We start from the raw sequence: 16,023 nt of genomic DNA, 5'->3' as shown, positions 1-16,023 counted from the left end.
CCTGTAATCTGTTGCTCATCCGTCATTGTAGTAAAAGTTCATGTGATGAAATACACCAAATAGCACACAGATAGCTACAATTTAATTTGAACATTTATACGCATATTGCCCCAAATATTAGTATGTTGTGCATTGGCTCGAAGGTTATCAAATCAGTAATTGACTGGGGTAAAGGAGCATGAATTTGTACATCAAAAATTTTCCCAACCGGCATCTTGGCTGAACAGAACTTACATAAAAAAATCCACACACAAGAGGACCTCAAGATACCAATTTAAATTTAGCTGAGATGATAGAACATTTTTCTGTCTAATTCCAGGGTGCACTATCAGCAGTGTGATCAGACAGATTGCACCCAAAGCAGGAATGATGAATGGCTTCAAATTGCAGTGTGTGTCTTACACTTACAGATTACATCATCGGGCTGGTCGGAGAGTCCTTCACCAGATAAATCTTCAGTTGCCATTTTTTTTATTAAATAGGCCTTTAAAACATATAGATGCAAATCAGTAAAATATAAAGTCCTTCTTCCAAGCCAACTAGGCCAGACAAACCCCTCCCCACCCTAGACCCAAAACCTGGCCGTGAACATAAAACCCGATAACTGCTTGAGGAGAAGACTTTCTGGGTGTGGTTTGCATTTTGGCATGAGAGGACCAGGGGCAGGCAAGTGCTATTTGAGAGACACCATATTCGGGCAAATCACAGGAAAAACATTAGAGGTGATAAACCACAAGCATCACGCTGCAGGCTTGCTGGCCATGAGCTTCCAAGGTTCATGCCCAACCCAGGAGAGCAACACCCAAAAAAAAGCCTCTAAACACAGACGGAAACGAATATTCCTTCCCATCTGCCAATCAACACGGGTCCACGACTCCTCTCCATCAGGACCACAGCCCTCCGCCTTCACAGTCTGAAGTTGGCCAGGATACCCTGTAGTCGTCTTTGAACGCATTAATGCAGGGCTCTAGGGTATAGCTCTTTTCAAACATGTACAATATTCACAATATCTATACAAGTCCCCACCGCTGGCCTCTTATTTGCTTTCCAGGAGGGTCTTAATGTCTTTGATGCCGTGCTCTGTGGCCACGGCGACAACATGGTCCAAGGCGTTGAGGCGTCCCAGCAGCTTCACCACCTCCTTAATCTGCTCCCTGTTGGACAGAAGGAGCCCAGATAATGGCCTCCATTATGTGTGGATGGAGAGAGCAGGAATGGCACAGATATACAAAACTACCTGACATACTAAAATAACCACAGCAGGTGTAAGAAACTCTCAAGCGCCAGCACTTCTGCTTTAATGCACTGATGAACGAAGTCATTCTGAAGAGCTTAAGCGGAATACGTTTATCCTTCACGTGAAACGCAGAAAGATTAAAAAGTGCTTGCCTCGCATTTCGCCTCTCCACGTCAGACCCGGCCAGGCTGATCCTGTAGACTGTGCTGGCTACGTGCTTCAGGTACCTGCAGAAGTTCTCCAACTGGGGGATGGTCTGCTGGCCCTTCAGACTGCTGAACCACTGCTGGGGAAAGCACTCGACCACCTGGAGACAGCAGAACCACGCACGCAAATTACAAAACCGATATTTACAAAACCAGAAACTAGCTAATTTGCAAATGCACAGACTTTCAAAAAAAAGTGTGAGACAGGTAAAGAGCTGAAGATCTACTCGTTGAGTAACTTGTTCAGATTTGCAGTTTCCAAGACGAGGCCAAGTCCTCTGGCAGGAAAACCCCCAGTACAAATAAAAAATAAAATAATCAGGATCCTAATACTATGTACTTCACAATAGACCTCCAGCGGCTTCACTTGCAGGAGGGAATGGAGTATGTGAACAAAGAGGCCATTAAGAAAGGCGACCAAATCTCACTCACACTTCGGCTCTTGTCGATGCTCTCCTCTCCAGGGTCAGTGGACTGCAGGGCGGAGAGGATGTAGCGGTTCAGTGTGCTGTCCACAGCCAGCTCCCTCAGGGTGGAGTTAGACAGGACGCCGTACCATTGCAGAATGTTCTCCAGCAACTACACATACAGAGGAGGTGGTTACTGCTATTATTTACTAGTTTATTAAAATTTCCTTATTTCAAAAACATTTAATTCACCATTTAACAGAGAAATGGGGGGGCGACTTTCTGGTTGCATGACCTACTTCACTACACCTGATTACTGTTGGGTTTACAAGTTTGAATGGGAGGCGGGTGGACAAAGAGGGAAAAAAAACAAGACGATTAAAAATGACATGCACCAATCGTACCACCGCGCAGAAGATCACGATGAACACGAGCACTGCAGCGAAACTTCCTGCGCACTTATATGACTGGTGTGTGGAGTTCGGGAAAAGAAAATAGTATAATACAAAATCTGCGGATGAAAAAAAACTGGGTGATGATTTCTGGTCAGAGACGTTGCTGCTGAATTTTCCAAATGTATTATTCTGGCGCTTTAATCACCACAGAAAGAATGTCATTCACTCCCATTATATTCCGGAGAAGCCCGACATTCCTACGGCCGATATCTCCCAAACTAGGCAACTCCTAGCAGAACAACCTAGATAGATAGAAAGCATGGAAGCCCCTCTTAAACCCCCCCTTTTCACTTTTAGGATGAAATGCCCCTTTAAATGTCAGCTATAACACTGACAAAGAAAGTTCAACGTCACGTGAGAACAAACAGCTCAACTCAGACCATCAACAATTACACTGACATGGGAAGCTCTCGGCCTGTGCTCTCCTGCTGGCTTATTTACAGAATGCCACACGTGAAGCCATAAAACACTGCTGTCTGGCCTCATTAGCCTGAATCATGAGGGTGGCGGAGGAGGGGATTGGAGACCACTGGCACTCGAGTGGAATTTGCCACCCAAATAAGGAAAACGTTCCATAGACGGCCTGTTTGGCAGCTTTAATAAGCTTCCACACCGCCTGCCTACTTACTGTAAATAATCAAATGCCTCGTCATTCCCAGGAGGAATGTTAGATGAAGGTTAGAAATGTTAGGGCCACACCTACGACGGGCATGACCTCAGCAAGGACCAACGGAATCTTACGGTGGATCAAAAGACTTGGGTACATGAAGGGGGGGAAACATCCCTGAAAAGTCCCCAAAACAGACTCAGCTTTGGGTTTTTAATCAAACTCACCACCCCACTGACGCAGGGTGTCCGAGAAACGGGCGACTCTGCTCACCTTCACACAGGACCAGAACTGCCGCTGGAAAAAGAGGTAGGGGCCCGAATTCTTGTTCTCCAATATGCTGCCAAGTCCAGACAGACATGGGTTAATCAGTACCTAGCAGAGATGTTGGTATGCAGAACTTCAGCAACATCAAACTCATGCAGGAACCAAAACTTACTTCTTAGGGTAGAGCGGCATGAATATGTCGTTGTCTAGCGTCCTCCTTGTCCGGAGGACAATGGTCTTCAGCAGCTCCTAATGTGAGGAGAATCAGGAGAACCTAAGTTTGACCAGACAACTTGACCAGGGGGAAACAAGGCACCACTGCCTTGTGGTGCTTTTCCAGTGACATACAGGAATGGCACCCAAGCCGTACCGCGACGAGAGACTAGATAGATACACTGTGGTTTGGCTCGCGTGGGTTTTCCACTGCGGAAGGGTCCGGTCAGTAAAGGCATTGCCGGGTTTGGAGAGTGACAGTGATGTAAAATCGAAGAGATGCGTATTTACTGTTTATAATTTATTATACACATTTTTTTTACTGTGCGTTAATTTTGATTAACAAGTCTTATGTTAACGTGAAACACTATCGGAATTCGCATTACGAATCCATTCCGTTCAGCTGTTACATAGTTCTTTAAGTGGTTAGAAATGTTCATGTCACATCACGATGTACGATACTACTGATAATGAATAATATACAGAACATGCTCTTTCCTTCAGATAATCATGCATATCAACGCAAAACATCGGCATCTCCATGCATTTTGGTCAATCAGAGGGTTTGGTCACGTTTCTGGCCCTGTTAGTAAGCAGGGCTGTGCCGGCCCGACCCGGCGTACACACAGTGTTCCGAATTATTATGCAAATGACAAATCAGTAGGATTTCATCGAAAAGTTTCTGCCTGTTTTATTCTACACGTCCTCTTAAATAACTGGTGTCAAGCTCAGAGAGGTTTATGAATTAGTTTGTCAGATCTTCATTGAAGTGAAATTAACAGACAATTTGTGATTATTAAGCAAGCCACAGTTCACAAGTCATACGGGGGAAAACAAAGACCTTTCCGAAGCTGAAAAGTGTTTTACATTCACAGCTTGAGATACCTATTCATATACAGAGGATATATATCCTCTATAATTTCAGAGGAAATTCGGTGAAATAAAGGAAGCAAGTGGAGGAAAGTTTCAGCCAGACAAATGAATGCCCTACAAATTTTTTTTTTTTTAAACTGAAGCGAAACAAGCATTTGAAGCTGCACGTCTCTGAAGTCTGCAGTCGTGCAAAAATCGGTATTTTGACCATCCTTAAAACTCAAAAGGCGGCGAAAAAAAATATATTAAGATGAAATTTCCAAACAGCTGTATACACCGGCGAATGCCACGCATTACAGGATGGTGCAGACCACCATGCACCACCGCGCCGCCCCCTCACCCTAACCGCCGCACCACCGCGCCGCCCCTCACCCTAACCGCCGCACCACCGCGCCGCCCCCTCACCCTAACCGCCGCACCACCGCGCCGCCCCCTCACCCTAACCGCCGCACCACCGCGCCGCCCCCCTCACCCTAACCGCCGCACCACCGCGCCGCCCCCTCACCCTAACCGCCGCACCACCGCGCCGCCCCCCTCACCCTAACCGCCGCACCACCGCGCCGCCCCCTCACCCTAACCGCCGCACCACCGCGCCGCCCCTCACCCTAACCGCCGCACCACCGCGCCGCCCCCTCACCCTAACCGCCGCACCACCGCGCCGCCCCTCACCCTAACCGCCGCACCACCGCGCCGCCCCCTCACCCTAACCGCCGCACCACCGCGCCGCCCCTCACCCTAACCGCCGCACCACCGCGCCGCCCCCTCACCCTAACCGCCGCACCACCGCGCCGCCCCCTCACCCTAACCGCCGCGCCGCCCCTCACCCTAACCGCCGCACCACCGCGCCGCCCCCTCACCCTAACCGCCGCACCACCGCGCCGCCCCCTCACCCTAACCGCCGCACCACCACGCCGCCCCCTCACCCTAACCGCCGCACCACCGCGCCGCCCCCTCACCCTAACCGCCGCACCACCGCGCCGCCCCCTCACCCTAACCGCCGCACCACCGCGCCGCCCCCTCACCCTAACCGCCGCACCACCGCGCCGCCCCCTCACCCTAACCGCCGCACCACCACGCCGCCCCCTCACCCTAACCGCCGCACCACCACGCCGCCCCCTCACCCTAACCGCCGCACCACCACGCCGCCCCCCTCACCCTAACCGCCGCACCACCACGCCGCCCCCTCACCCTAACCGCCGCACCACCACGCCGCCCCCTCACCCTAACCGCCGCACCACCACGCCGCCCCCTCACCCTAACCGCCGCACCACCACGCCGCCCCCTCACCCTAACCGCCGCACCACCACGCCGCCCCCTCACCCTAACCACTGCACCACCATGCCGCCCCCTCACCCTAAGCGCTGCACCACCATGCCGCCCCTAAATGAGTCATCATACAGCAAAACGCAAAAAAAATTAGGCTCCATATTACCAAACTGCATCTTGCATAATAATTTGGAACAATGCATTTTTTTCTAACATATTAAAAACAGCTGCTGTCACTGCCACTGATTTGGCTTCTAATTGATATAAAAATAAGAAATCTTTAAACTGACCATCTAGGAAACACACATGAAAATGACATCTGCATAATAATCTGGAAGATGGTGGAATTTGCAATGGAAAACTGTTAGTTTGTGGTACGGGTCGGGTACAGTTTGGTTCTAGGCACCATGAGGAGGACAGATATTGCACAGAAACGCGTGAGCCCACCCCGATCCTGCGATCCTCCGAGGACCCGAGTGGGACAAACCTGTGTGTTTCGGTTGTCCCCATGCAGCACCGTAGGGTAGCCCCTGATCAGCCGCTGCATGAAGGCCACCAGGCGGCTCGTCTGACTGCTAGATAGCGGGTCCCACATCTGGTCCACCAGTACTGCAAAGGGTTAACAGGTAAACAGGTGGTCAACAAGAAGCAAAGGTAGCAGAGATTCTACTACACAGTTCATCAACAAAAATGCATCTTCCTAACCCAAGTCAGACTAGTTTGTATGACCTATAACGGGTAAAGAAAATCTTTCCATTAAGTTTAGTAGCAGTGGTAAAATGGACGACACCAGAGATATTACCAAAGATTTTAACCTAAATCAACAGCCAGTTCAAGGTATGAAAGCAAATGAAGCAGCAGCCTAGATTAGCAGCACAATCCTATACGATAATTAAACAACTTGTAATTATCTCAGATTTGTGTAACATGATTATTAACATCAGGGCAGGGCATTTAGATAACTGACGATTCATTGAAGGCTGCTTTCCTATCTCCCCAAAAAATGTATGAATGCATCTAAAAAAAAAAGCATCTAAAAATAGAAGCTCACATACATAAGATATCTGGTGATTCACGGCGTATTACATGTGACCAGAGATCAAACATGCCCACTGCAAAGCAGGCATTACATTCTGTTTCACAACAGCTGTAACGCAGTAATTCTAAGGGGGCAAAACACAAGAAGTCTTCAACGGAGCACAAGAAAGAGCTCCAAAGTCTATTTGCCCACCAAAACATTTATTATTTACCACAAGTTACATAAATGCTCTCAACCAAGCTGCATGATGCAACCCTGAGCACGATGAGAGATTTGGGTGAATAAATCGCCTGTGAATTTGTTTATCAAAGTGGGGATACTCCACATTGTCTCCACAGGCTGCTCACCAGCGAGTTTGGGAAGGATGACTTTCTCCACAATGGCGGGCAGGAGGCCCACGTCGACGTCATCTTTCTGCATCTCCGACTGCTCTTCACAGTTGTAGAACAGCAGCGACTCGAACCACAGCATGTACTCAAAGTTGGGACAGTCCACCTGCGGGCATGCAACAATGCATTGTGTAATAACGCCGCATTATGCAACAATGCCACTTTATGTAATAACTCGATATAATATGAATGATAATGATAATTAGGTAAAGATAAAATTGTCTATAAATGTCACATTGTCAAATTATTACATAATGTGGCATTATCAATATGTAATATTACATTGTGTGATAATTCGTAAAATGTCGAGTTTCGTAATGTGGCATTATTATATAACGCATTGTCACAGAGCATCTGGAGGACAGATGTTCTCTTACTCGACAAATGTATATTGACATTAAAAGAGAAGTGCTGAAAATAACAGGATCAGAAATGTTTCGAACCATCTTATTAAACAAAAGCACAGAACGTTCTTCAGTTAGAAGCTCCTTCAACCACACAGTGACATCAAGGGCGGGTATCACTTAACATGTAAAGGGATGAACACCATACCTCCAGGGGGGACCAGCCAATCAGCTGCAGCCTGACCAGGGGGCTGAAAAGCTTCGGTAAACACAGGCCGATGTAGGCATCCTGGTAGCAGGCCGAGTAGAGCTTCCGCCACAACTCAAAGCGGCACTTGATGCTATCCAAAGAGTGAAAGTCCTCCAGGACGTCCTCAAACACTTTCTTTGAGTCCTTCAGAACGCGCTCTGGGGGGAGAGTCACATAAACAAGGCATCTTACGTGGAAGAAAAGCGGATTCAAGCTACCTGAAGGGAGTGGGTAGTATACAGCAATATTGGTGGTGTAGTTACATGAGTGCGCCAACGGCCCACCTCTATCCAGGTTGAAGCTGGTGATGTCAGTCGAGGTCTCCTCGTCATCGCTAGACAGCCCCTCCCGGTGCGCGGCCCGCTTTCCGTTTTGCTCCCTTGCCTGCCTGCGCCGGGTCCTGTGGTACCGGACCATGAAGGAAACATGCATACAACACGAAAGTGAAATGTAGAGAAACGTCAGCCCCGCAGCGATGGGGGAAGCAACTGGAACCTCAGTCACAGAGCGACATCTGCTCTTCTGAAACTGACTAATTGTATGACGACAGTAACTGTCAAAACTCATAAGAATGGTTTTTATCAGCTTGAAAAAAAGCTCAATATACAGCTCTGGGGAAAAAATTGAGAACACTATATTTAAAAAAAAATATGTGCATTTTTAAATCCTGGTTTAATCACAATTCTGCAGGCTATAGAGCAGCAGGTTGCTTCCAGGCTCAAAATTTCAGTTCACGAGAATAAGGTGAAGCAGGAGGCACTGAGAACGACCAGAAACCAGCCAGGTAGAGGGCGGAATTGACATTCTAATGCCGGAGATGACTGTCAACTTATCTGACAGTTTCTCATGAATCGGAAGATGACATCAAGTGACCTTGTATGGAATGGGAAACATTAACATTATGTGAAGTGCACTGCTAGGACAGTTATTATCAGGCTCTTAGAAGCAGGACTGAAGTCCTATAAAACAAGGTAGAAGCCCTTTAACAACGAGAAGTAGGCAAGAGCCAGGGTGGACTTTGCGGAAAATACACATTATTCACAAATGTACACCCATAAATCGAGAAGAGTGTGAGTATTGTGTTTTCAATTTTTTTCCCAGAGCTGAAGTTTTAACAGCTTGTTTAATTGATAATTTAAGCAAAGCAATTCAGCCTCAGGCACTCATGCAAAGGTACAAGCGGCACGCTCTTCTGGAACTCTGCTATGACTAAATCGATAAAGGTCAGACAGCTTTGTTATATAAACAAGTACAGTATTAATCTGAGCAAGAGCACGAGGGGCAGCGTACCGCCTGGCCTCCCTCTCGGCGATCCTCCGCTGCTTGGCGTGTTCCTGATACGCGGCACGGTCTCTGCCGAAAGAGTCCAGGTTTGGGGCCATTAAGGCCTTGTCTGAAACAGACACAGCCCAATTAGCAGCTGTCGTTTCTTGCCCTGGCTAACAGTCCTGTCCTAGTTGCAGTAACGCACTCTGCTCTGGCATTAGCTTTGTGCTAACGCTCTGCTGTGATCCCCCTAGGTTTATGCTGAGAAACAGCCTTCATACAAATCAGCAGAAACAATTATGCCCGATTTCATAACAGTGGGATTTTACTACATATATTCATTGCCTGGCTAGTCAGTCACTTTAGATGAGACTACAAAAAGCAGAACTACTTGCATCTAAATAGCAGGGAAGAATAAGCTTTTCACTGTGGCTCCTCTTCCAAATAAGTGAAGCTAAACCCCAAAGTTTCCCCTACGCCTTTCTAGGGTTAAAATCATTCAGCTCTGGTTTTACACACGATGCATTGAACAGCAAGATGGGCTGTTGAGAACGAGCCAACTTGGATTTTCTACACTTACCTGATGCCGCAACGCTATTGAGATGCAGCACTTGGGCCCTTTTGCACTTCAGCACATGACACTTTAGTGTCTTTTAGTCTTAAACTACACAAAACAGCAGCATCTGACTTATATTCTCAGCTGCCAGAGGACAGGAAAAAAAGGGCGTCTCCCCCTATCTCCCAGCCCACCCACATTAACTTCTAGGGCACTGAAAACCGCTCATGTTCGCAGCTGACAGCTCCGAGTTACTTTTTTAAAAAAAAGAGCCATACGGACGAGAATGTCGATGGAAAAGAACTAGAGAAACAGACAACAAGGCTGCTCAAATAAATCATAAAAACCTTCAAGATGGACTGACTTGAAAGGCTTGAAAATTCCGCCGATTCATCTTTAATATCATCCTGTCTTCTCTGGACGAGCCGGGATGCCCGTTGCCTTAGTAACTGGTGCATGGCAGCCTCCAGCTCCAGAATCACTGGCACCTGAAAGATACGATACCTTCTGTGACACGTGGACCCATTGGGGTCAGAACCAAGTCCAGGCTGGCCATGGGGAGTTTGTCTGGGGGATGGAGAAGGTGGGACTAGCTGGAAATCCGGCACAGGGAATGGAACGCTAACAAATCCCAATACCAGTGCCACATGATGGCGAGCTGGCGTTTAATTGGCTGATCGTGGTTCACGAAGCAGCATCCAATATGGGGGCCCAAAACAGCCTCAATTAACAACCCCCCGCAGGGTGATTCCCTGCGCCGTATGCGGCTAACCCCCCCCACCCCCCCCAAACAAACCCGACAACCACAGAGCACCGTCGACCCGCCCAGTGTCTCTGCCCCTGCAAAAGCTGAAACTGGGACGTTAAATGTTCCGGCAAGAGCCTGCTGGGCCTCCATTAGCAGAGAGCTATAAGGAAAAGTAGCTCAGGAACAAGACATTCCTGACAAAGTGCTCTGTGGAGAGACGGTAAGTGAGAAGGTGGCAGGCAGACAGGAAGGAACCCCAGAAAAACGGAGGTTACAAAATCACAGACAGCAACTGCGTATCAACATCACAGCAGCTGTTACTGGAACATTCCTCATTACAACACAAACCAAGGAGCAAATACCAGATGCAGTAAAAAGTACCGTTACAGAAAATTTTAGCTACACTTAATGTAATCATTTACATGGGCCTCACGACATTAATTAAGTAAAAATAACAAATAATAAATGATTCACACTGCTAAACTACTGCCCTTTGTTGCTCAATACGAGGATGAAAAACAGAGAAAAGGAGCAGCAAATAGTTTCTCCCTTACCTTTTCACCGAAACACTCAAGCAAGTCTCGGACATACCCTCGCATTTCTTGCAAGAATTTATACTGGTCAGCGACAGCGTCAGAGGAGCCCTCCATGCGCTGGATGGTACGGGCCGAGGCTGCCAGCTCCTCCCGAATCTGCTCGTAGCGCTTGGCATTGCTACTGTGCCCCTGGCACATGGAGCTGAGCCTTGGGGGTGTTGGGGGGGGGGGGGGGGCAATGGGAAGGGAGGAAATGGGAGAGGAAGAGGGGGATCATGCAAAATATGCCGTGGCCTGGTGCATGCTGGGGGGGGGGCTTCTCTGTCACACAAAACCAGGAGAAGTTCCTCTAACTTAAGTTACCGCATTGATTCCCAAAGCACATACCAGCCCGGCTCACTTTTACAGCCTTATTGACTACATAGACCAGACCTAAGAAGGTCTGTCTTGTACTAACACTACACTGAACCTTCATTCCTCCTGAGAGATCATCTTACACAACTCTGAATTGTGTTAAAAACTGGCGAATCTCCATTAAGTTGTTAAAATTTGCAAACTAAGCTGCGACTTAACATCTGTTAAACTGAAATCCAGCAGCGGCAGTAAACAAATCAGGGTTTAATTTCATTAATGAAAAAAGCAAAAATCTCATTTGTTGTTTCGATAATTATAAAATGTATTTTTTTCTCTCCTAAGTTACTCAATCTGGGAACAGGTTTTAAAAATAAATACAAAAATGCTTCTTTGGATCAGTTTCAGTCATCGAGGGGAAAATTAAAATGTTCCAGATCAAAAATATTCATGCAAGCTGGCAGAAGCACCAAGGACCCACCCCTACTCAAGGAAGACGGAGACCGTCTGTATAGCCAACTGGTGGCTTGTTAAAGGAATAAGCGCATTGAACCCGGTCTATCACACGCCAAAGGTTCTTCCCAAGGTCTCAAATCCGGCACACTATGCGCTTGAATGGACTAAAGCCACTAATCGATTCCCAGCCGTGAAGGTTAACTGGAGGCCGCAAAGCCGACACCCATAGAGCAAAATAAGAGTATGATAAAGGAGAGGCCAATCCGCCGGGCAGAGAACGGTCAAACCCTACCTGTCTTTAAGGCGTTTCTTTACCAAATCAGTAGTGATAGGGGTCAGGTCACTACTAGGGGCGGAAAAGGTTACTGAGGTGTCGGCCTTGGCCTTGGGGTCATCCCCTGCCACTGAGTTGTAGGAGTAGGTCAGGCTGTATGAAGTGCCATAAGGCTGGACGTCATATCCGCTTTGGTAATACATATTAGCGTCTTCGGGCGTGCTGGTTTGAACCTGAAGGACAGAGGGAGGGGAAGTCAGAGTCCGCATAGGACTCTGCAGTCTAAAAATACACAGCAATCGTGCCCCGGGGCTAGCATGCTGACCTGGGGAATGCTGATACCCTTCCTGATCTGTTCCTGCTCCCAACGGCTCACTTCCTCATCATTTCCGGCAGCATCAAGTGCCTCGTCGTCGCTGCCCTCAATGCCTGAACGGGGCACAGAGAGTTAGATCACGGCGGCTACCCGGGACGTCCGATAAAACCAACGCGTCGAAAACAGCTACCTATCTCCTCTGCAATTTTCTGACGCTGGGTCTTCAGCTTCACGCCGCTGAAGACGATCCTCTTCTCATCCTCGTCGTCGTCACTGCCGTCATGTTCGTCCTCCCTGACCAGACGCTTCTTACCGGCTTCCGGTTCTGGGGGCGGCCCGTCTGCCCCGAGCTCCCGGGCCAGCTGACGTCGCTTGCGGGCCGCATGGATAAACGCTGCGTCAGGGATCTCACCTGAAAAGCCCCAGTCAAATGAATAATTTCATCCGACCTCCCGACACATTGCTTAGACAAGTTGTGCAACTCAAATTCTCACAAACTCAGCAGCTTACGCAGCAACAGACGCAAATCTTCTGGTGGAGAAAGTAGCTATGAGAGCCCCACAGTACGAAGGATTACTGCAAGCTGTCAATAATGGACGGCTTTAACTCACACCTCATCGATTGGTGACACTGGTACATCCAGCACTGATTGACAGTATGCAGCAATGCTACCCAGCACAAGGTCAGCAGCTTCCCCCATAACTAGCTTTGGATAAACAGTCACACTGCAAACACACACACTGCTTTACATTTAAATAGAAGTAGTTATTTCAAGCTAGCATTGTTGTTGGGAAACTAGTGGAAAGTAAGCCTGTTATTCCAGCCCTTATGATGCACACACAGCCAAGGAGACACACCATGGAATCGGAATTCTGTCGGACTGCGGAGGAGCCCTTGCTGCAGCACCGAGCACCACAGCAGAAAAACGTGTCGCTTGATTTAAAACTGTGCAGGTCAACCCATTTAACCCAATGTTAGCGACGAGTTGCAAGCCATTCAACATGCGCATGAAACAGTTAGCGATGTAGGTCTCAAGCAACAAGCAAGCTTTCTGAAGTCCTGATGGCAGGGAGGGAATTTCAGGAGGTGGACAAGGACGCCAAAGAGTTTGACAGTGACGACACCATAACAGATGGTTTTGCTTGGTACCTTTTCATAAGCAAATGCTTTTTAGAGTGGGGGGAAAAAATCTACTCCCAAGAACCAAGGGCTACGTGGTCTTTCATTCTGGTGCCAATTCTGTGAAGTGTTACCAAAAGACGTCTGTCTCCGAGAAAACTATGTAATGAAAGATTGAGGGCTAAAGGCGGGTGCTCCGCACTGGCTAAAGGCGGGTGCTCCGCACTGGCTAAAGGCGGGTGCTCTGCGGTCATACCTGGCCTGAGCGTGCTCAGGGAGGACAGCGTGCTCGAGAACGCGGCCCCGGCACCGCTCCGAGACTCGCCATCCTCGTCCGGCTCGTCGTTGCTATCCACCTCCATCTCCTCCTCACCCTGCTCGCTGCTGGCTCGGCTCCCCTCCGCCTTCGGCTCCTCCTTCAGGGTCACCAGAGTCGGTGCCACTGTTTCTGAAAAGGTTTGCAAAGGACAATGCATCCTGTCTGCTATAGCCCACCCCCACAGCACGCACAACTTGGGGGGATAAATGCAGCGAGATTTATCGCTCCACTAGAAGCAGAACAGTGCTTCACAGCTAAATAAAACTATGCTTATTATTATTATTCATGTTACATTTATAGTCCTGGGGGGGCTGGTGTTCCACGATGCCAGATCTCTCTGTTATCTGATTTAACTTAAGATAGAAGTCATGATCGTCCAATAGGATTTCTCCTTACCTAAACTGTTCTTGGACTATCATTACTTCTACCTAAAAAGTTAACCCAACTAACAGAAAGCCAGGATTCCACTGCTAAAACAGAATACAGCCATACCATCCGTTGATGTGGTGTTCTCCGGTCTGATGGTGCTATTCTTCTCTAGGTCTTCTTTATATTCCTTTTTCAGCTGCTTGACTATCTTCTTACTATGGTTAGGCTTCTTCACTCTGAAGACCTCGGTGTCTTCTGCAATGGACATATACACATTCTGTTATGCAAAACTTACAAACCGAAAACAAGAATATTTGCATTTATTCAACGGGCCCCTTTATCCAGAGCGATGTACTTGTGAGGGAGCAGGACCAGTCCCTTGAGCAATTGGGGTTAAGCGCCTTGCTCAAGGGCCCAATGGTGAAATCATTCTGCACACCGTGAGATCTGAACCGGTCACCTTCTGATCGCAGACACAGATTTAATGCCCTGCGCCGCACTACCAAATACCATTTAATGCTCATGTTTAAAAAAATCAGTAAGGAGTCCATAAACTGCGGTTTGTATGTTAATACAAGCTAGCCATACTTAGTGCGATTAAACTCTCCCGCTACCGTTAAATATACGCATGTTTGATTAAAGGCCTTGTTATTGAGATTTGCTTTAATTAAACCAATTTTGACCACATAAATATGCATTCTTACGATCGCCTGAATAATTCATATTTTTGTACGTTGCTAAGTTAGCCAGACTTTGCAATGTTTTAGGATGATCGTTACAGTTTCTGAAATAGGTTGATTGCAATATATGTAATACTATAGATATTCAGTCGCCCAGTTTGCGTGTAACGTACAGCTAATCTCATAAAAGCAGCTTGAGATTTAATGCGACTTGGGAAGAAGCGGGGCGGCCATGTGGGGAGCCGGCGAATCGCGCGGAACGGCGGCGTGCTAGTGGGCTGTAGGCTGTCCGGATGTCGGATCAGAGACCGCAGAACACGCCACTTCCACTCAATCTGAGACGCAAACTGGAGCACCATAAAGCGCATAAGATGGAGCCCCAGTTTCAGAGAACCGGGCCACCGTGCTCCGCTGTAACTTTTACCCTCGTCGTCGTGAAAGCTCAGCAGGCTGGCTCTTGGAGCATCGCGGGCATCCCTATTAGTCTTCTTTTTCTCCTTAACGGCCTTTCCGACGTTCGGCTGCAGACCGTTGCCGTGGTGCACAGCCACAGTGCCGCCGGATACCGCCTCGGAATTGTGGGCATCGGGATCTCGGGTGCTGCCCTCCTCCCCGGCAGGGCCGCAGGACTGCTGCGGCACTGGCGGCGTCGCTATTTGCGGCTCCTGGCCGTCTTCCTTTTCGTCGTCGTCCGACTCATTCCTTCGCCTGAAATTAACCCTCTTCGCTTTTTTAAACATGGTTCACCTGGATGGGCAACGCGCACAGTTTACAAACGGACCGCGCTGTGGGAAAATACCAACGGCCGGTACAAAAAACCCCAACTACCTACGAACGCTGCATAGCCACTGTCGGCCATTGTAGAGTAAAGCGAGAACCCGGATGTTACGAGTCGCAAAGCTTCATGGGAAACCGAGTGCCAAATATGGGCAGGTAAAGTAACTACAGTACGTGATTTTATCTGGGGATTATCAGGGTTGCCAACTTTGGTCAGATGGCTGACCTGGGATTTTAACTTACAGACTAGTCTGCACACACATGCAGATATTTGTAGCAGTTTTATTACCTTGTAAATAGCGTGTAGGGTTTGCAAAATACCCCAACGCTTCTGATATAGCTAATTTAGGTTAATAATGTAATAATACAGATGTCTTGCGTGAGCGTGAGTTTCACACCAGATGCCTAAGAGTTTGCAACCCTAGATTATAAACGTACATTTGTACACCAGGGCAAATTGTGATGTTGAGTGGGGAAAACACATAGAACCATACCATGTACTATATTGTTTCTCATGCTATATTCTTGTAATTCACTGACACGCACCCAGTGTCCAAAAACGACACTGCAGCAAGCTTGCTAGCAAGTTCTTGGTGGTATGTTGAGTATTCACGTACAGCGGACGGCTTGACACACGGCCGCCAGCAGATGGTGCTGTTTACCAGCCTGTCTCTCGCTCTGCTGTATAGATGTCTGAAATGGA

General features: G+C 48.1%; 1 protein-coding gene across 1 annotated transcript; it reads right to left on the bottom strand.

Moving 5' to 3' along the window:
* Positions 1 to 60: 60 nt before the first annotated feature.
* Positions 61 to 15,432, bottom strand: paxbp1 (PAX3 and PAX7 binding protein 1). Its single transcript, XM_048984460.1, has 18 exons — positions 14,968 to 15,432; positions 13,987 to 14,118; positions 13,432 to 13,623; positions 12,247 to 12,468; positions 12,066 to 12,169; positions 11,759 to 11,973; positions 10,678 to 10,867; positions 9,740 to 9,863; positions 8,844 to 8,946; positions 7,838 to 7,953; positions 7,512 to 7,711; positions 6,918 to 7,065; positions 6,019 to 6,140; positions 3,352 to 3,428; positions 3,186 to 3,252; positions 1,876 to 2,022; positions 1,390 to 1,544; positions 61 to 1,154 (listed from the first exon to the last, which is right to left on the bottom strand). The coding sequence occupies exons 1-18, from the start codon at positions 15,281 to 15,283 to the stop codon at positions 1,037 to 1,039; spliced, it is 2,748 nt and encodes a 915-aa protein (XP_048840417.1). The 5' UTR covers positions 15,284 to 15,432; the 3' UTR covers positions 61 to 1,036.
* Positions 15,433 to 16,023: the final 591 nt, after the last annotated feature.

The sequence above is a fragment of the Brienomyrus brachyistius genome, chromosome 18 (genome assembly GCF_023856365.1).
Source record: "Brienomyrus brachyistius isolate T26 chromosome 18, BBRACH_0.4, whole genome shotgun sequence".
In the NCBI taxonomy this organism is placed as follows: domain Eukaryota; kingdom Metazoa; phylum Chordata; class Actinopteri; order Osteoglossiformes; family Mormyridae; genus Brienomyrus; species Brienomyrus brachyistius.
This window is presented reverse-complemented; position numbering and strand designations above follow the sequence as displayed.

Coding starts and splice junctions, on each gene's coding strand:
- paxbp1 (XM_048984460.1), bottom strand. CDS start 15,283: ATGTTTAAAAAAGCGAAGAGGGTTAATTTCAGGCGAAGGAATGAGTCG. Junction 11,974..12,065: donor AGGGTATCAGCATTCCCCAG/GTCAGCATGCTA, acceptor TCTGTCCTTCAG/GTTCAAACCAGCACGCCCGA. Junction 3,253..3,351: donor ATGCCGCTCTACCCTAAGAA/GTAAGTTTTGGT, acceptor TGGACTTGGCAG/CATATTGGAGAACAAGAATT.